The 20,999-nt window shown below is 35.6% G+C and overlaps 1 protein-coding gene and 1 long non-coding RNA gene across 4 annotated transcripts in view; one reads left to right on the plus strand and one right to left on the minus strand.

Moving 5' to 3' along the window:
* Window positions 1–3,361: 3,361 nt before the first annotated feature.
* The window catches only part of abcc12 (ATP binding cassette subfamily C member 12), a 31,661-nt gene continuing 14,023 nt past the window's right edge, over window positions 3,362–20,999 (minus strand). For all 3 annotated transcript variants that reach the window (XM_087261552.1, XM_087261551.1, XM_087261553.1), the window contains exons 15-32: window positions 20,512–20,584; window positions 20,208–20,411; window positions 19,447–19,581; window positions 19,230–19,320; window positions 18,217–18,282; window positions 18,014–18,103; window positions 17,811–17,914; window positions 16,801–16,989; window positions 12,791–13,017; window positions 12,509–12,646; window positions 9,218–9,407; window positions 9,041–9,130; window positions 8,731–8,920; window positions 8,456–8,615; window positions 6,258–6,336; window positions 5,555–5,668; window positions 5,314–5,478; window positions 3,362–3,874 (exon numbers count right to left, since the gene is read on the minus strand). In XM_087261552.1, coding sequence (XP_087117678.1) covers window positions 3,782–3,874; window positions 5,314–5,478; window positions 5,555–5,668; window positions 6,258–6,336; window positions 8,456–8,615; window positions 8,731–8,920; window positions 9,041–9,130; window positions 9,218–9,407; window positions 12,509–12,646; window positions 12,791–13,017; window positions 16,801–16,989; window positions 17,811–17,914; window positions 18,014–18,103; window positions 18,217–18,282; window positions 19,230–19,320; window positions 19,447–19,581; window positions 20,208–20,411; window positions 20,512–20,584 — 2,398 coding nt within the window. In that variant the 3' untranslated portion in view covers window positions 3,362–3,781. The remainder of the gene's footprint in view (window positions 3,875–5,313; window positions 5,479–5,554; window positions 5,669–6,257; window positions 6,337–8,455; window positions 8,616–8,730; window positions 8,921–9,040; window positions 9,131–9,217; window positions 9,408–12,508; window positions 12,647–12,790; window positions 13,018–16,800; window positions 16,990–17,810; window positions 17,915–18,013; window positions 18,104–18,216; window positions 18,283–19,229; window positions 19,321–19,446; window positions 19,582–20,207; window positions 20,412–20,511; window positions 20,585–20,999) is intronic.
* On the plus strand, window positions 12,796–16,768 carry LOC141375409 (uncharacterized). The gene is made up of 3 exons (XR_015495979.1): window positions 12,796–13,469; window positions 14,385–15,042; window positions 15,234–16,768. It is a non-coding gene; the product is annotated as an uncharacterized LOC141375409 (long non-coding RNA).

The following is a 20,999-nucleotide window of genomic DNA, read 5'->3' on the forward strand; positions in this document are numbered from 1 at the left end:
AATCTGGGGTTGTCACAGCGGAATGAACCACCAACTTATCCAGCAAGTTTTTACACAGCGGATGCCCTTCCAGCTGCAACCCATCTCTGGGTTGCCACCGCGTCGCCTAGATACATTTTTAGGTGAAAAATTCTTTGAATTTTTTTAAAGTAAATCTCAATGACAGATGGATTATAGCTTACTCTACTGTAAATCTACTGTTCTGTCAGTATAACTCAAGCTATCTCGTGTGATTTGAGAAAGAATGCACCTAAAGTATGTTTTCTTATGTATAGTTTCCCTTATTAGCTTAAATTAACCATGGTTTTACTTCAAATAAAACCAAAGCATGGTACCACAGTTTTGATATACTGACCATAGTTTAACCCAAGTTCTTGTAGTAAAGCTATAGTTGTGCAAGTGTCATCAATGTGCGATGGTTATTAAATAAACTTTATAAGAGTTATTTTAATTAATAGTTTTTGGAAGGGTTAAAAAGTATACTAATAACACATGTGGAAGGGATGACATGACGATTCAAATACTTCTTTTGCAAGTTTTTTTTTTTTTTCAGTTTTTGCTCCAAAGTTTTCTTTGTCAGACAACACTGCGCTCTAGTGGGTGCAAGACAACTCAAAGTTACTACAAAAGTTTAGTACTCCATCATTAAGAGCTTTTATTCCGTGATCAAGTAGCAAGTCAATCACTATAGCTGCAATTGTGTGTTTAAAGGTTAAATATTTGATGTGTGGTTGGATTGTAGGTTAAAGGGAAGTGAGACTCGCGTTCGCTTCACGTGAAGGAATATTTGATTTGATGACTCACACGATGCGATACTGTCACGGACACTGACAATGAATGACGCTTTGTGTTGGTGTGCTTCTTCCCACCGTTTGTTCATAGGCTGAGTAAACCTGCAGCGTGTAAGGTGTAAATCATGACTAATGCTGTTACTGTAGTTAAATACAATCTGCAAATGACGGGAAAACTTTGTGACAGGAAGTCATAGTATTGGTTTATCCTCTCACCTGATGACAGACTGACAGAACAAGATGACACGACCATCAAAACAATACATGCGGATGGAGACTGGGTGTACTCAAACACAACTTCAGCTTGTGTTACAACTTACATTTTTTTTGTGTTTTCAAGTAATGACCTAAAAAATGTGTTTATATAAGATGATGCATCACTTGAATTTACAAAAATGCAAAAATATAGCTCGATAAAGAAATGTACCTCTGAAAGAAAGTCTCTGCGTTCAAAATGATGTGTCATGTGAGCACGCGAGCGTCTTGCAGAAGTTGTGCTGAAGATTATTGGACGCAGGCAATAAAAAGTCACTGATATCTGATTAATGTCTTTCACGCTGTCTCTTCACTGAGTTAAAATAATTCCCTCAATCCCTCATCAGTCTGAGATGCACGCTGATGCTGGAATTTCAACACATTTCATCAGTTAGTGTCTCCACTGATGCAACCGTGGCTCAATAAGCTGGTAGTGGAGGAGAAGAGAGACACCTAGTGTTCGAGATGAGAAACACACGCTAGCGCACTCATTTCACACACCTAGAACATTCTCAGGAACAATTTAAATGGAGACCGAACGTAAGGATTATAATTTCATCAGTTCTGAGGTCTCTACTTGGTCTACTTTTAAGATAACCTAGCAGGAGTAAAAACTAGATATTACATTTATTCTAAAGCAAAGCAAAAAAAAAAAAAAAAAAAAAAAACAGACATTTAAAACTCCAAAATAATTCAACATTATCTAACAAAGCTTATATAAAGGGTTATTTTACTTCGAAATAAAATATTCTAGTATTAATTAATCACTTTTGTGTTATTACAAGGTGTCTGTAGAACACTAATTTTTATATATTTTCCCTCATCCTCTGATAAAAGCTGTAAAAATGACTTGGTTTAATATTGACTGACGAATTTTTGTCATCTACATCAGGTCAGCGTGTGCATTTATGGACAGTAGGACGCATTGCCAAGTGTTGTATTGCCCATAGTAAATGTGCACCCTGATCCAATGCGGAAAGTTGTTTACAGTTTTCTGTCACACAAAAGAGTTCTTGAAGTTTCATATGATTGCAGTTGAATCACTGAAGTCGCATAAACTATTGTGACAATTGTATTGTTCCTTATCTGGACTTTGAATTTCTCTTGAACATTGCTGGCTGTGGAGTTGTTAATAACCTGCAGCTAACTTTTTGCAACTCTCACAAGGTTGCCCACAGCAAAACTGCGCATGGTCAGTATGGGAGACCACATGGGAAAGCTAGGTTGCTGCCAGAAGTGGTGTTAGTGAGACAGCAGGGAGCGCCCAACTTGTAGGCTGTGTGGGTTTTAACACCCCAGAATATTGATGGGAACTCTATACTGCTCAGTAAGCACCATCGTTCAGATGAGATGTTAAACCGAGGTCCCGACTCTCTGTGGTCGTTAAAAATTCCAGGATGTCCTTCGAAAAAGAGTAAGATTTAACCCACTGTTTGCCCACTGATCTCTGTCCAGCATGGCCTCCCAACCATCCCTATATCATAAATTGCTTCATCAATCTGTCTCCTCTCCACCAATCAGCTGGTGTGTGGTGTGTAGTCTGGCGCTGTGTGTTGAGGATTTTCCCCCAAAAATGTGTAAATCGCTTTGAGTGTCCAGAAAAGCACTATAAATGTAAGGGATTATTATAATTGTTGTTGGTTGTAAATTAGAGTAGTATAAATTTGTGTTCTGAATGTGAATGAAGATCTCAGGGTGATTGTAATGACATAAGGGTGGTTACTAACAGAATATTTGTTTTGCCTGAACATACCATTTAACTGCCAGCCAAACTTTCCTTTTTGCACTGGTTTTACAAGATGGTGAGTCATTTTAATGTGACTGACACCCTCTGACAGCAGAGGGAGGCCAAAGGGATGAAGACTCTTTCAACCATAGCAAGAGAAGCTTATCATTCAAAATCTTTACAGTGTCTCTAACTCATTCAAGTCTCAACAAAAAGCGGGTTGTGAGAAAGACAAATGCACAAGAGAGAAGGATATTATAGAAAATCTCAACTGGGCAGTCAGTTCATCTCTGCAGCTGGAATTGCTCACCAGTTTTGCAGTAAACAGATCTATATCTAGACATCCAGTGTCTCCTCATTTAAGAGAATTTAGACTTAAAGCCCTGCAGTAGCCGAAAGGCACATTAAGACACAAATCAAAAGTCTGGTAAAGCCTATAACTAAGCTAAAATTCCTTCCAATTTCAACAATGAAGATTACATTATTTCTGCAAAAAAAAAAATCAAGTGTTTATAAATTCTCTAATTTTGATACATCAAATTTTGAACAGCCTCATGATACATGGGGGGAAAAGTATGCAAGAATAGAATACAAGACAGAAATTAGGTTTTATTTGTGAACAGTTTCCCTAATACATGTTTTATACTTATAAAAATCAAATAAATATTTTTATATATACATCTGATGAACCTATGAAAATATTTTACACATCGTCTGTAAATGCTGTGTCTACACACAAAAGACTGGTGAATCTCTGGAGAAAAATTTACTGTGCAGCTTACTTTATATAAAAAAGTGCAAATCCATGTGCTTTTACCTGTTAATGTACAGTTCAAACGTGTGAAGTGTGCTCTGGCATGTTATTGATAGCATATATGTTAAGATTGAGGTATGAAGTCACAAATGTTCTGTATAAAAGATGTGGTAAACTCCTTCAGGTTGACTTCCTGAATAAATGTATGAGATTTGAATGCATGTCTAGAAGAGAATGTGAATGTTTGTGAGAGCTTCACGTGTTGACTTGATTCGCTGCTGCTAGAAGTGATGCAAATAAAGAGTTGGGTCTCTGAATCAGGTCCTGCGGTGGATCAAACTCAATCACCTGAAAGAAAACACAAAATAGGCTTTCAAATAATTTCTTTAAAATGCTCAAACTATAATTTAGCTCATTTAGTTTAATGTGGGGTGTAATGGTACACAAATGTAAAGTGAACATGTTCAGTTACAGTTTTTTGGTATGCATGTTTTCCAAATAGAAGCAGTGTTGTTGTGTTTAGTTTTAATCATGGCAAGTTTGATTTTTTTGGTCTGTGTGTACACCATTCAGTGTCTCTTGAAATACAGTACCATCAATATACTATGATGCTGCTACATATCTAAAAAAAGACTGCAGTGAAATAGTCCTGCTGTGCCTTTTTTTACATGTACCTCCAAGATGTGTAAATGTTTAGCTTAAAATACCTCTTGGATCATTTATTGCTGTAAATGACTCTTTTTTCAGAAACTTGCTAACTGATACAGAGAGTAACTCCTCTATACATTACCAACAACAGGATGGAATCATTTTGAGACCCCTTTCAACCAGATGGAGTGGGAACAATTTGAACTACAATATTTGACATATTTTACATCCTAAGTGGTTGGGGTTTCAAATATCTTGCGCCAGTTTTAAAAGTATCACAAATAATCGCATCCAAAATAAAAGTTTGTTTTGACTTAAAATATGTGCCTTTACTGTGTATATTTATTATGTATTCACAGTGTTCAGCAAATATAAGTACACCCATCACAAATCTCCCTTTTAAATTCATCTTTTTAATAGGAAGCTCTACAATATTATATTTGTCCATATACAATAGATTAGTCAGTACTGAAGCCAAATCTGGAGCTTATCTAACTAAATAACTTAGATAACGGTCCAAAAACTAGTACAACCAAATTTATATGTTATAGAAAAATATTAAATGCAAATGTAAAAAAGAGGAAAAAATCAAGAGAAGCAAAAAAATAAACAATTTTGTTGAAATTTTGTAGGTTGTAGTTTTTTGTTCCAATATTTTGCTTGAATTTGATTGTATTATCTTTTTAATTTCTAAATATGTTTGGTGACTAAAATATTATTTTAATAAATATTGTTTAATAAATCTGTTTTGTTTAAATGCACCAAAATACATTGCCTATATTCACTGAGAAATGGATCAAAATATTTTTTTCAAAATGGGGTGTACTCAATTATGCCGAGCACATTATAAATACACACATGCATCCATATAATTGAGAAACAATTTATTTGTATTTAGATATAAAATATATATATGTATATGTATATGATACAGATTATAAATAAATGAAATTATCCATGTAATTAAATTATTTTTGGATATATAAATTCACACACACACACACATATATTATGCCAAAAAAACATTTATTTTAGATGTGATTAATTCTTTGCCCGGCGCTAATAATAAACTGCTATATATATATATCATTACACCCCTTGTAGAAATGTAAGTTTATACATTTAAAGTGTTGTATTACCTTGCCCTGGTCCATGACGAGTATCCGGTCACTCTCCAGTACTGTGTTGATTCTGTGGGCGATTGTGAGCATAGTGCAGTGCTGGAAACCATCTCTAATGGTGTGCTGGATCAAGCTGTCAGTCTCCGAGTCTATCGAAGCTGTCGCTTCATCCAACAGAATGATCTACAAACACAACTTAATCAGACTCTGAGAGATTTGAATATTTTTGAGGACATTGTGTGTGTGTTTGTGTTTTTACTTTGGAGTTGCGCAGCAGTGCTCTGGCCATACACATGAGCTGCCGCTCGCCCACAGAGAAATTCTCTCCATTCTCCACTACAGGAGACTGCAGCTTCTCTGGCAGCTTAGAAATCTGCATAAGAGAAAAAAAAAGAGTCACAGATGATTTACCACCTGAATGCAAGAGTGTTTATTATACTCTTTGACTATTATATTCTTTTGCTGTTTCTTTATTCTTTTTATGTTACCATGGCCCAAAGTTTGCAAGGTACTGAGCGGATTTTAGGCAGATGTTTCGTCTATGTTTCATCACTATAGTGCGGCTCACAGTAACATGCCCACTCTCATATTGTGATTTTTCTTTGCTCTCTCAATAAATGATATCCTCACATAAAAGGCTAGATTAACCTAATGAAGTTTGAGCGGCTCCTGTTGAATCTGTTGAAATCACAATGAAATCACGGCACCCTGCTGATCACCTGAAGGCAGACTTTATCGTAATGAGCAGAAGTGCTTTATGGACATGTGTCAAATACTGACTACTTAAACAGACAGGTAATGTTCATCAGGTTCAAAACTTCAAAGGTGTGTGTGACTAAGCTGTTTCTAGAAAATGAGGCATGTTTGCAGAAGTCTTCCAAGTAAGAGACAAGTTGAAGAAAAGTTTTTACTTGAGACATCATCAAAACTATTTTCCATTCAAAGCTTGTGTTTGTCTTTACCGTATCCTTCATGTAGGTCTTTTCTAAAGCCAGCCAAAGCTCTTCATCTTTGTAGTTGTTAAAAGGGTCCAGGTTATACCTGCATACAAGAATACAACAAACAAGCACATTTAAGTCTGCAAATAAATTAGTCTTTTTTAAATGGAACTGCTGTGTTTTTTGTCTATTATTTATGTGCACATTGTTATATTAAAAACATGATACAGCCTCATATTCATTAAAGGGTTAGTTCACCCAAAAGTTAATGCTTATATTGTAGCTAATATATGTATTTTTCATATTTACAGGGGTATTAATCATTTCATATACACAGGGGGATGAATAATTTTGGGCTTCGTGGTAGATATATACACTCATTTGGCCACTTTATTAGGTACACCTGTCCAACTGCTCATTAACACAAATTTCTAACCAGCCAATCCAATGGCAGCAACTCACTGCATATAGGCATGTAGACATGGTCAAGACGATCTGCTGCAGTTCAAACCGAACATCAGAATGGGGAAGAAAGATGATTTAAGTGACTTTGAACTTGGCATGGTTGTTGGTGCCAGAAGGGCTGGTCTGAGTATTTCAGAAACTGTAGATCTACTGGGACTTTCATGCACAATTATCTCTAGGGTTTACAGAAAATAGTCCAAAAAAGAGCAAATATCCAGTGAGCGGCAGTTCTGTGGGCGCAAATGCGTTGTTGATGCCAGAGGTCAGAGGAGAATGGCCAGACTGGTTCAAGCTGATAGAAAGGCAACAGGTAATTAAAAAAACCCTTGTTACAACCGAGGTATGCAGAAGCGCATCTCTGAACACTCAACACATTGAACCTTCGAATAGATTACAGCAGCAGGTGCCAACACCGGGTGCCACTCCTGTCACTCCTGCTGACTCCTGTCATCTCAGAAGTCATCTAAGGCTATAATATGCACAGTCTCACCAAAACTGGACAATAGAAGATTGGAAAAACGTTGCCTGGTCTGATGAGTCTTGATTTCTGTTGCAACATTTGGATGGTAGGGTCAGAATTTGGCGTCAACACCATGAAAGCATGGAACCATCCTGCCTTGTATCAACAGTTCAGGCTAGTGGTGGTGTAATGCTGTGGGGGATATTTTCTTGGCACACTTTGGACCCATTAGTACCAACTGAGCATTGTGTCAATGCCACAGCCTACCTGAGTATTGTCCGTCCCTTTATGACCACAGTGTGCCAATCTTCTGATCGCTACTTTCAGGAGGATAATGCACCATGTCATAAAGTGCGAGCCATCTCAGACTGGTTTCTTGAACATGACAATGAGTTAACTGTACTTAAATGGCCTCCACAATCACAAGATCTCAATCCAATAGAGCACCTTTGGGATGTGGTGAAACTGGAGATTTGCATCATGGATATGCAGCCAACAAATCTGCAGCAACTGTGTGATGCTATCATGTCAATAGACCAAAATCTCTGAGGAATATTTGCAGTACCTTCTTGAATCTATGCCAAGAAGGATTAGGGCAGTTCTGAAGGCAAAGGGGAGTTTGTGAATCCGGTATTAAAAAGATGTACCTAATAAAGTGGCCAATGTGTGTATCTATTGTATATATGTATAGCCAATGAAAATTAAAATTTTACCCATTGTTCATAAAAATGTCAATTTTAAGAATATATTAGTGTAGTTGTGCTATGAGAGTGCAAAATGTATGTTCTGTGTTTTAATATGCATATAAATGTGCAAAAGAATGGCTGTAAATCAAATCTAAGAGAGAAACTATGAAATATTAATACCGTAATATACTGTAGTCACTGAGTATAGTTTATTTATTGTGAGCTGTTTTTTCTAGGATTTTTGGCTAAGTAAAATATGAACAATTTGCCGCCAGAAAATGTTGTCAGTTAAAATTCTTAACAAGGTTTAGAGGTTTCATTTTCCCACTATAACATGTTCCTAATATTTGTATGGTTTAATCCAACTTGTAAGGTCATTAAAAGCAAATATTTGGCAAGGTCCCACTCAAACAAAACTTTTTTGGCTTATTTATTTATTATTATTAAATTTTTTTACAACAGTTTTTACAACAGACTCACTGTTGATGTCATGTTACAGTTGCCCAATTCAGTATAAAAAGTAATTGATCAAAACAGTATGATATTTGTACAGAATAAGTAAAAGAGGAGAAAAATGAAATGACTGTGGAAGTTTAAGAGTGAGAAATGACCTGACGGTGCCGATGAAGAGTACAGGATCCTGTGGTATGACCGAGAGTTGACTGCGAAGGTCTTTGAGCCCCAGTTTGCAGATGTCCATATCATCTATTAAAATAGTGCCCTCAGCCGGCTCTGCCAAACGAAACAATGCTACACCCAGAGAAGATTTCCCTGAAACACACAGACACAGGCAACCAGTGAAAACCATACACGAGTACACACAACTTTATTAATAACACTTTATGAGGACAGTAACCATTTTTTTAAAAATAAGATTATCTCTCACCAGAGCCAGTGCGTCCCACAATGCCGAGTTTTTCCCCTGGCCTAATAGTTATGTTGAGATTATCAAGGACTATTGGAGTGTTGTCTCTATATCTCATACTGTAGTTTTTAAAGGTAATGGTGCCCTCTTGTGGCCAACCGGCAGGGATGTTGGCATCCTTGACTCTTCGTGGACCCTCTGAAACACAACTCTACAGCACACAAGCAAGCAGATTAAAACTATTATATTGTGCACTTGATTTTCTAAATTAATTAAACTGAACATGAATCCCTGATAACCCTAGAGTAAACCGGACGTTTAAGTCTCTTACCGTAATATACTCCAGCAGTCTCTCTACGCTGGTGAACTTCGCCTCCACCTCGGTGGACAATCGCACCACAAATTGAAGGATTCCAGTCAACTGGAATCACATAATATCAAGTGCCTGAAGATCCAGTGACAACTTTCACTAATTAGCCTACTGTCAGAGTGTAGGTTTGAGAGTTACCTGTATGGTGTAAGACAAGGCCAGACCTTTCAGAGAAGGGTTTATGGTCTCATTGGGGCTGAGCACAACAAATAGTGACACTATTAGAGTAACAGTAGCAGACAGGACATCCAACCAGAATGACAGCCAACGGGTTCCAGCATTAAACAGCATGAAATGGTTGGAGTTATTGTCACTCAGCATCTTAAACCTGTGATTAAAGACAAGCAACAAATTACTTTCAACTCCTCGGTTGTTTGTAACATTGCTGTAAAGTGTAGCCAATTATTAGTAGCCAACTATTAGTACACATTAGAATCTAAGGCACTTCTAGTACAAAATATTAAATTGCCTTCATTTTTGTTTTGGCTAGTCACATTAATTACATATGTAACCCATTTAGATTCTATAAAATAATAGGTAACACTTTACAATAAGGTTCATTAGTTAATGCATTTACTAACATGAACTAATCATGAACAACACATGTACAGCATTTATTAACCATAATTGAACATTTACTAATGCATTATGAACATCCAAGTCCATGCTTGTTAACATTTGTTAATGCACCATGAGTTAACATGAACTAACAATGAACCACTGTATTTTGATTAACTAACGTAAACTAACATGAACAAATACAGTAGTAAATGTTTTGTTCATTGTTTGTTCATGTTAGTAAATGCATTAATTAACATTAACTAATGAACCTTATTGAAAAGTGTGACCAAATGATATGCATGCCAACATTGTCAGTGTGCACTTAGAAAATAAAATAAAATCTTTATATCCTAACAAGCCCACAAAAAAGATGGTTCAACCTTTGGTCCTAAAAGTATTTGATCCCTTTTGGAGCAGCATTTGAAGTTTACTTCCATGATGTTTCCCTCTGAGTACTCAATTAAGCACTGAATTCACTTAAAATCTATATTCATATGAGCTAAATTTTATTTCAGTATATAGAAGTCAAAAAGCACTGAGTCTTTAGCAAGTGTGTCCTTCTGCGAGAACCACAATTATACCAGTAGGTGGCAATAAGTTGCTGTCAATAATTGCACTGACTCTTAATACTGGGGGAAGGGTCAAACATATTTATTTCAAAATATTTTTTGATCAAATTTGATTTTACCTTCATACGGTCTTTTTTTATAATTATGTTATTTATTGCATCTGCCAAAATGGTTTGAAGTTTATTCATTCATTTATTTTCCTTCGGCTTAGTTCCGTTCCTTAGTTCATCAGGGGTCGCCACAGCAGAATCAACAGCCAACTTGTCCAGCATATGTTTTACACAGCTGGTGCCCTTCCACCTGTAACCCAACACTGGGAAACATCCATACACACTCATTCACACTATGGCCAATTTAGCTTATTCAATTCACCTATAGCGCATGTCTTTGGACTGTGGGGGAAACCAGAGCACACGGAGGAAACCCATGTAAACCAGGGGAGAACATGCAAACTCCACACAGAAATGTCACACAAATGACTCGAACCAGCAACCTTCTTGCTGTGAGGTGTCAGTGCTAACCACTGAGCCACTGTGTTGCCTGGTTTAAAATAGTAAATTATAAAACAGGAACTTACTAACGACGAGAGTTGCATTATTATGACAGGACTTTTATTGTTGGTTATCGCTGTTGATATTTTAACAATGACTATTTTGATTATAAGAATACATGAAAAATGTTTGGAGAAACAGTCTGGCTACTCTGTCCTAGAGGGCCACTGTCCTGAAATGTTAACTCCAACTCCAAATAAACATGTTCCAGCTGATTAAGGTATTACTAGTCACGTAGGTTTGTTTTGGCTAGTTGGAGTAACACTTTGCAGGACACTGGCCCTGCAGGACCAAATGTGAACACCTCTGGGCTACAAAGATAAAACTTGTATGCCCATGAAATTAAATAAGTAACTCATGATATAATGACTTAACATCTCTGCTTGGCACATACATGAATGCATGTGATTGGTTTTATGTAATACTCAGTGCTGCAAAAACACTAAAATGTACACAAAAACCAACTGTAATACCATAAAATCCATTCACTTTCACATTTGACTTCAATGGTGACAGCCATACTTATTTAATTTAGATGTACAAGATTTGTTCATTTTGGTGCCATTTAGCGTAAAGCCCCTGTTATTTTCCAACCCTGCTGTACAAGCATTATACAAATTCAAATGATAAATTTATAAATTTTATATTAATTTAAAATATATAAAAATGTGCCATCTGAACATATATAAAAATGTGGCAGTTGTCTGAAATTTGCAGTTGGTGGTGAAATTTTGTTATTTATTTTGGTCATTCCTTTCCACTTTGCATGCGATTGATCGCTGAAGCTCTCTATCTTTTTTGTAGATCATTAAACCATTTTGCTGCCTCAGATATCTGTCCAAAATCATGTGCAAACATTGAAAACAAGTCAGCTGCCTAAGCTTTCAAACATAGCCATGGGTTCATTTAGGAAGATTCCATGCAATAGATAATTCTGTTTTGACTTTTGATAGCAACAGGCAATATCATATCTAAAACTTTTAGCAATAAAATTTCAGTTTCATTACTAACTTCTTTATTGATCTGTTACATAAAAGCAATATCCTGTTTGTAATCAAGCTGCTGGTCTAAAAGTTAACACTCTCTGTCTCATTGTTTTTGCATGCTGGATTTCTGGGAAATGATTCACGAGGATCATAATAATGGTGTTTTATTTTTCTAAAATAATTTTTAATATTAGGCGACATGGTGGCTCAGTGGTTAGCACTGTCACCCCACAGCAAAAAGGTGGCTGGTTCCACTCTCTATTGGGCCAGTTCTGTGTGGAGTTTGCATATTCTCTCCATGTTCACGTGGGTTTCCTCCAGGTGCTCTAGTTTCCTCCACAATCAAAAGACATGCGGTATAGGTGAACTGAATAAACTAAATTGGTCGTAGTATTTGAGAGAGTGTGTGAATGTGAGAATGTATGTGTGTAAAACTTATGCCGGAATAGTTGGTGGTTAATTCCACTGTGGCAACCCTTGATAAATTAGGGCAGGGGTGGCCAACCCTGTTCCTGGAGAGCCACCTTCCTGCAGATTTCAGGTGCTACCCATATCAAACACACCTGAATCAATTAATCAGGACCTGAACACCATGAGATAATTAAGGCAGGTGTGTTTGATATGGGTTGCAACTGAAATCTGCAGGAAGGTGGCTCTACAGGAACAGGGTTGGCCACCCCTGAATTAGGGATTAAGCCAAGGAAAATGAAAGATGAACCTCTAATATGAACTCATTGTCATAAATCAAAATCAGTATCTTACCGTTCAATGTACTGTTGCCTTTTGTCGTAGGCATGGATGGTGCTGAGCCCCTGTATGGTAGAGGTGGTGAGAGAAATCCAAGGGGAACGACTCACATTCTCCATTCTCTTCATATGACGGATGCTTCTTTGGAAAACACTAGGACATAAAGAAAACAAACGGTTTATACATTTCATGGTTTTAAAGCGTATTCCTACTTGATGGATTGTAATATTTAACATCTGGATATTTAAAAAACAGTAATAATTCTCATGATGTTAAGGTAGATTGACTGTGTCTCACTATAGGATTGTGGCGAAGATGAGTCCGAGAATGACCACGGCGATCAGAAGGAATGGGAAGACTATGCAGATGGTGAGAAGAGTGAACGTAACAATCAGACAGAACTGCAGAAAGTTCTCCATGTTGAACGGCAAAACTGCATCCACTTCATCTTGGTCTTTGCTGAAGCGGTTCACCAGGCGGCCAGTTGGAGTTGTGTCAAAAAAACTCATTGGGCTGCCAAGGATCTGATTAAAAGTACAGTCACATGGTATAAAAATGCTGCGCTTCTCATTTTACCGAACAAATAATAGTTCAAAGCTTACATTCTCCATTAATGAGTCTACTCTTGATCATTCTAATTAAAAAGTATTTTTTTTGCCACAAGGAGGATTTAAATCACTTCCAATGGAGCTATTATAAGCAATCAATACTTAAAACAAAAAATATAGTTTTTTGTTAATAAATAAATACAGTAATGAAACTCTAATCTAATCTAATTTAATCTAATATTTCATTAATATGCTAATAATAGCATTAATAACACATTGCCAGTTTCTGTTTCACAATTTAAAACAAGTAGCAGAACTTTGACCAGGGGCATAGATTTAGCATGGACGGATATTCACAGATATTGAAATTACCCCACCAATAATTTAATTCACTTTAAAAAATTTCTGCGCATTTCTCAAAACAATTAGTCATTTATGCACATCCTAGTAGCAGTTTCTCATTCCTTTTATCAAATTGCAAATGCTTTTGGACATGCATCAATTGCTTTTATTTAACTCTCTGCTATTTATAACATTATCATGTGCTTATGTCATGTCAGTCATAATGAACTAAACCTGTAAATGCTGAATAGTCATTTCATATAAAACTAACAGTCCTCATTTCATTACTTCAGTCATTACATACAAAAATGTTGAACTTGATGTCAAAATCGGTCAAGCAAACTTTATTAAAAAAATTAAATCTTTATTTTCCTGAAAATGTCTTAAAAATTGAACAATTTCATGAATGATTTACAGACCTGTGTATGTTGCAGGTTCAGGTCCAATATATACTGCATTATTGTTTACAGTTGTGCACAGTTCAACCCAAAGGAAGTTTATGTTTGTTGTAAATTAAGGGTGTGTTTATTCTTTTGCACAATGCTGTGAATAAATTAGGATTGTAAAGTGCAAATGCAGAGTAAAAATGTGAAACATACATATTCAGTGTCTTGTACTCAGATACCTCACTAAATGCAGTGATGTCCAACTTTACTGTAGTTTTCAAATGGCTGTGCAAATAGTATATAGTGCTGTCTTGAGCATTTTTAGAAAGTGCCACCAACATCTGACTTTTTTGCATTGAAAAAATGTCCAGAGTAAACTCATAATGAAAACATGACAAAGCCATTTGACTATCTTGTTCATAAACAATGGTGTCAGGACTTTTCATTTTGATGATACTGACTCTTTGATTGACATGAATACTTGCTTTCGAGGATTGAGCTATCCATTTTGAGCATGTGACGCGCTTTTGCAGATTATCAGCTAGGTTTTGCAGTTTGTACTAATTGTTTTGAGAAATGCACTGGTGTTGTGAGAAACGCACCAAAGCGACTGAGAAAAACTGTAAATCACATTCTCTCCTTGAGTCACGCTGCCCTCAAACACATTCGAACATTGTGATTGGCTGTGCCTTTCCCTGCTGTCATTTGAGAGGCTGTAGTTGCATTCAGATGTAACAGCACCAAAACTGCAGGTGAATTTCCAGTACAAGAATAGGTATGTAAGGCTTGTGACACACACAAATGAGCATGGCGGAGCAAAAAAAGGTGGACATAAGGAGCTTTTGTCAACGAAAAGTGTAAATCACATAAACTCACATAAAAGTTTGCGACTGACCAAGTACACCTTGATAATGCTGTTAATGCTCGTGTTTACCCTGCTTTAGCGCACAGTCTATGGTTACAGCAGATTGATATAGTCTGAATAATATGCTCTGAAAACTAACTGCAGAATAAACAGCTAAATGTAAAAGTATAAATATAATCCCTACCAGTTCTCCTAATATCTCAGAGTAGCATGTCCAATTTTGGTTGAAAAATCTACAGCCTGTGCTGGGTTTTTTTATTTTTCACCCGTCCCCACCAATGTCAAGTGCAAACCTTGGTTTATGAAATAAATAATGAAATAATGAATTGATGGATAACTGTCAAACAAATAATTGGACAAATTGTACATTTGCAACTTTTTAAAATTAATCTGTAAATATCACGTACAGTTGAAATCAGAATTATTAGCCTCCTTTTTAAAATTTTTTTTTCTTATTTAAATATTTTCCAAATGATGTGTAATCAGAGCAAGGAAATTTTCACAGTATGTCTGATAATATTTTTTCTTCTGGAGAAATTCCTATTTGTTTTATTTCGGCTAGAATAAAAGCAGTTTTGAATTTTTTAAAAACATTTTAGGGACAAAATTATAAGCCCCTTTGAGCTATTTTTTTTCCGATAATCTACAGAACAAACCATCATTATAAAATAACTTGCCTAATTACCCTAACCAGCCTAGTTAACCAAATTAACCTAGTTTAGCCTTTAAATGTCACTTTAAGCTGTATAGAAGTGTCCAGAAAAATATTTTGTCAAATATTATTTACTGTCATGGTGGCAAAGATAAAATAAATCAGTTATTAGAGATGAGTTATTAAAACTATTATGTTTAGAGATGTGTTGAAAAAAATTCTAAACAGAAATAAGGGGAAAAAAATAAACAGGGGGGCTAATAATTTAGGGAGGCTAATAATTCTGATTTCAACTGTAAGTCCATGTGACTTTCTGTACTGCTGTGACAAGTTCTTAAAAGTACAAACTGATTCTATTGTGGAGAATTTAAAGAAATAGAGCCGAAACCAGGAGGATATTCAGGTATGTTCAAAGCAGAATCCCTTAATAAGAACTCACTGTCGCTGAGGAGTTCATCGAAAAATCTCTTTAATACTGCAGCTGGCATTTAATTTAGTGAGCAGTGCTTATTATTACAAACAGAAACTGCCATTATAGGTTTAGTCCAAAATTCTTGTTTTAGGGTCTTGCCTAGAAGTATTAAGTATGGAACTATATCAAGTATTAAGTATGAAACTGACAATATGCATTACTTTGGAGACATGATATTGTATTTCACACATAGGCAGTAAAACCTGATGTGCCTAGCACTGATCTTTTGCATTACTTTGGATAAATGATACTGTCTCTTACACATAGGCAGTCAAACCTGATCACTCAGAATGCATTTTACAATGTATTTTAATTTATATATTTAAAGAAATGTGTAATCCTTCACTACTTTTTTCTTTTCTTGAGCTAAATAAAATAAAAACACTGATGTACTGTACATTCGGTTTTCAGAGTAATACAATAATTCTCTCCGCATCCTGTATCATTAACTGTGAGCGAAATATACAGACTAATAATCTTTGATTATGTTAACAGTAAATATTGAGAAGTTGTTTGACTATTACACATTAACCATTGACTAGCATTTATTTCTGGGCATGAGGTTGACTTATCTGAATTTTATACTGCACAATTAAAACTGGTATCTCAAATAATTGCTAATATATCAAATAACCACAAAGAGATGATTCAGCAATAATTGTCCCTTCTCAAAGCCCTCCCTCCCTTCTCACACTACAACAAGCTTTCACTATCAGTAGCGTATAGCTCCCCTATCAAGGTGTGAATTAATAAATTCTGTGAAATTACATGATGATTTCAGACAAATGCAGACATAAAGGTCTGCGTTATGCATATTGGGGAAATGTTCTGGATGTGAGAGTGAATACAAAATAAAGATTGATGCTATAGCCTACGAATATAATGATGGGAAGTTTGGATTATTTGAATACAATTCATTTGATTGCCTCACACACAATTTACAAACACAAGCAAACTGTGGAATCTTGAACAAGACAATAATGCATCTATCAATAAATAAGAGACAGTAAAGATTAAATTATCGTTTATCTGTTTGTCTTACCCGTTTGAACATGGTGTCATGGAGTTTGGAAGAGGAACGCAGAGTGACTTTAGTGAAGGTGTAGCCCTTGAGAATACTCAGCACGATCATGGCAATGATAATAACACCATAAACCATTTGGTAGAACGACAGGTCCGGATTCTCAGAGATATTACCGCTGTTTGATGTTGCATTAGAGCTGGAATTGTTCTTCAAGAACACAAACAGAGAAAAGTGATTTAATGATAAGATGATGAGGTCTTGAATGAGTCTCAAGTGTGTGCATGTGTGTGACCTTGTTTTTATATCCTAGAGGAGACTAAACATGAATGTGCACATACTCATGGAGACTCATGTCACCAATGGGACATAAACTGAGGTCCCATGGGTAGAATTGTAATAAGTATCGACTTCGGTACCAATCGATACTGACATTTTTAAAAGTCCATTTCCCGCTTACATTTGAGCGATGTTGAGGGCATACTTGAGCACAGCTGATTGGCCATTGCGTGCTTAACAGAAATGACCATGATTGGATGTGATGGTCATTGATTTACCATTATTTACTGCTGTTTACAGAGTGCAAACACAGATACAGTGACGCTGGAGCGTTTCAAAGCAGCATCAATCAGCTGATCTGTCTATGAGCTGACATACGAGCGATTCACTGATGAAACGACTGATCTTCATGGCTTTGAAACGCTCCAGTGTCCTTGTATCTGTGTTTGCACTCCTTGAAAAGCAGTGAACTGATGACCTTCTGGCCAATCACAGTAATTTCTGTTGAGCATGTGAACACAATGGCCAATCAGCACTTTTTACGTACGCCCTCAACATCGCTCAAATTAAAAATGTAAAAACAAAAGACAGAATGTTCACTATCAGGGATGAGGTAAGGATAGGGTTGAGGTAAGGGGACAGGTTAAATATTTTGTACAGTGTTAAAATCATTCTGGCCAAGAAAGTCCCCATAGGGATAGCAAACCAGATTTGTTATGTGTCTGTATGTGCTTCTGTGTGTGTGTGCTTACCCCTGATCCCTGGTCCAACCAGTAGCTGAGCCACCAGTTGCTGAAAGCAGTCGATCCCACAAGAAGCGTGAAGAGAAGGACAACAAGAAACAACAGTATATAGCCTATAGAAATATAGACACATCAAGATTTAAAAACTGTGTTATGTCATTTGCAATGAGCAGAGAGACACATATGGAGAGTGAAGAAATAATAAGAGAAACCTCCAGCTGCTTGGCAGTATTGATGGTAAGTCCTCCACGTAACTGAACCTTCTTGGGCCACTTCTCGTGTCACTAATTGATCCTTTTTCCCTAAAACAAACATACACAGTGTTGTGTGAGTCACGTTTGTATGAATATAGTGGACATTTTCTTGATTATATTGTGATTATATATTGTGAAGAGGATATTGTGTCTAAATCTACCTTTTGTTTCTGAAGAGTCTTTGGGTGTTTCGTTTGTTGCAGGTTTCTCATCAGACATATCAAACGCTAAAGGGAAATGATAAAGATTACCAAAGGTGAACAAAGTGCTTTTTCCTTTTGCCCTTAGACCACAAAACATAAATATTATAAAAGTAATTATAACTATATAATATTATGTATTATTATTATTATTATTATTATTATAATTATTACACATTATATAACTATAATCATAGTTTCTTAATGTTTTAACATTTTATATCCGATTTATGTTTTGTTCATCTCTATTGATTTATGGTTTGTTAGCGTAGGGTAATATTTGGCCAAGATACAACTATTTGAAAATCTGGAATCTGAGGGTTCAAAAAAATCTAAATATTGATCAAATAACCGTTAAAGCTGTCTATATAAAGTGCTTAGCAATACAAAGTTTTAATATATTTACATCAGGACATTTAGAAAGTAACTTCACAGAACATCTTCTTAATCTATTCATTTATGGCATTTAAAATCATTCATCATCATCATCACTCTCACTCATACTACATATTTTTGACTATTGCCAAAAATATACCTGAGCAAAAGTTTTGTTGTCCATTTAGGAATATTAGCAGATTTAAAAGAGATTTGCAATTAAATCTCTAAAATTTGCAGATGTCCAATATAACTCCTAAGCTATTAGATTAAGTGCAAATTATTTCAGAACAAACTTGTAGTCATAAATTGGGACCAAAAAATGAATAAATCAATCAAGTTTATGTTCAAAATTAAATGTTTATTTATTTATTACTATTTAATATAATGTATGGACAGTAAACAAGTTTCCCTGCTATTACTTAATAATAAAAATGCCCTAAAATAAGTACTTTGATGCAGTTTACCTAAACAGATTGAAAATGAAGCTTCTAGTGACTTTAAAGCACATGCAGTATTTTAGCATGAGACAGGCAACAATAAGTGATTAACAACCATAGTTTATTGTCCTTTTGGTAATAACACGTTTATATTCTAACCTGGGTTTTCAATTCCATTGGCTTTGGGCTCATCTGGATTGGTCTGTTCAGAATCATTGTGTTCAGTTTGTGGTTTGGAATCAGCTCTTTCCTGTGAGACCCAAAAGGGAAAATGAAGAAGAAATTCAATGACACACTACTAAAAAACAAATAAGAGCAGATAAGTTGCATTATTTTAATGGCTTATTTCATTTGTAAAGTAAGTAAGATTGGTTACGTTATTCTGTTCCAGATGCACATTGGTAATAAGCTGAGAGTAGCGGCCTTTAGTTTTCATCAAATCACTGTGAGTTCCAGCCTCCTTTATCTCCCCATTATCCAACAGCATGACTTCATCACAAAACTCCAAATACTAAAAAAACAACACGGCAAAAAGGACACACAAAAACTGTTGATCACTGATAAAAAGCTACTGTTTTAGCAACTTTATGGCATGTAGAATTGCACATTAAAAGGCTATGCTGAGTCACGCTGACTGACAGCTAGTAAAACATGCTGTGTGACAGAAATCGATTAAAGGTTTGTGTTTGTCATTTCTCTGATAGTGAATCTTGTAGACAAGATACACAAACTTAGGTCGGTCTTTTCTCAGTCTAAGATGGTTATGCATTAAATGTGTTATGGCAATAATAATTATTCATTACTGTTTACTTCTTGTCAATATAAGACTTTCCACACATTTATGTGCAATTTTATTCCTCTAGAATGGTGGTTTTATATTAACTTCTCATGCATGCAACTAAATCCTCTTAATCATTGGTGAAATATCAATCCCAAAAAATCTCGATTTCATATCATAAGTTTAAGAAAAAATTTTAATGCCCTTTTTTAAGAAAATAATTACTTTTAAGCTTTTTTTTTAAGTTCCCTGTCATTTTCAGGGTTTTAAAAACTACATGTCTGTATTTGGTTTGAGCAAATATTTACTCTACAAACAGCTTGAAACAAACTGAAACAAAGCATATTCAATTGAATTACCTGCAGCTGATGAGTGACCAGGATCACTGATTTGCCTTTCAATTCTTTCTTGATGCATTCTTCAAATATATGCTTCCCAACATGTGCATCGACAGCAGACAGAGGATCATCCAAAAGGAAGATGTCTCTGTTAGAATACACTGCCCTGGCCAAACTGACCCTTTGCTTCTGACCACCTGAAAGATTAATACCTCGCTCTCCAATCTTGACAGACACACACACACACACACACAGGATATATTATTTCTATTTGCTACATAACTAGACCTTTAAAATATATCTATTGGAAAATAATCTAACACACCTCTGTCTGGTCTCCATATGGAAGTATAGCCAGATCAGGCTTTAGACAGCAAGCGTTAATAACACTGGCATATCTAAAATACAACAAGCACATACCAGAGTGTTTTAGTATACAGCAAGTACAAAAGATCAATGTTTAACAACATTACATAAATTTAAAAGCAGTTGAGACTGTAACCACAGCCAGAAAATGACCCATCCCATAAAACCAGTCATAAACAATATAAGATACATAATAAAGTGTCTTCTTGTCACAAGAAATTGTCAGTATATTTCAAAGTGAAGGGTTACTGACTAGTCTTTACTGTTTTGTTCCTGGCATTATTAGATTATTTAAATCAAGACGTTGGTAAGGATTTGTTTATATAATCATCTTGTGTGTATGACTTTTTAACCTACTAATTACAAAGTCTTACTTTAGAGCTATTAAAAGCAGACTAATGCTTTTAATAGACTAAAATTTTAATGCTAAGATTAAGCAAATGAGCC

The sequence above is a fragment of the Danio rerio genome, chromosome 7 (assembly GCF_052040795.2).
Source record: "Danio rerio strain M-AB ecotype USA chromosome 7, GRCz13ab, whole genome shotgun sequence".
NCBI classification, from domain to species: Eukaryota; Metazoa; Chordata; class Actinopteri; order Cypriniformes; family Danionidae; genus Danio; species Danio rerio.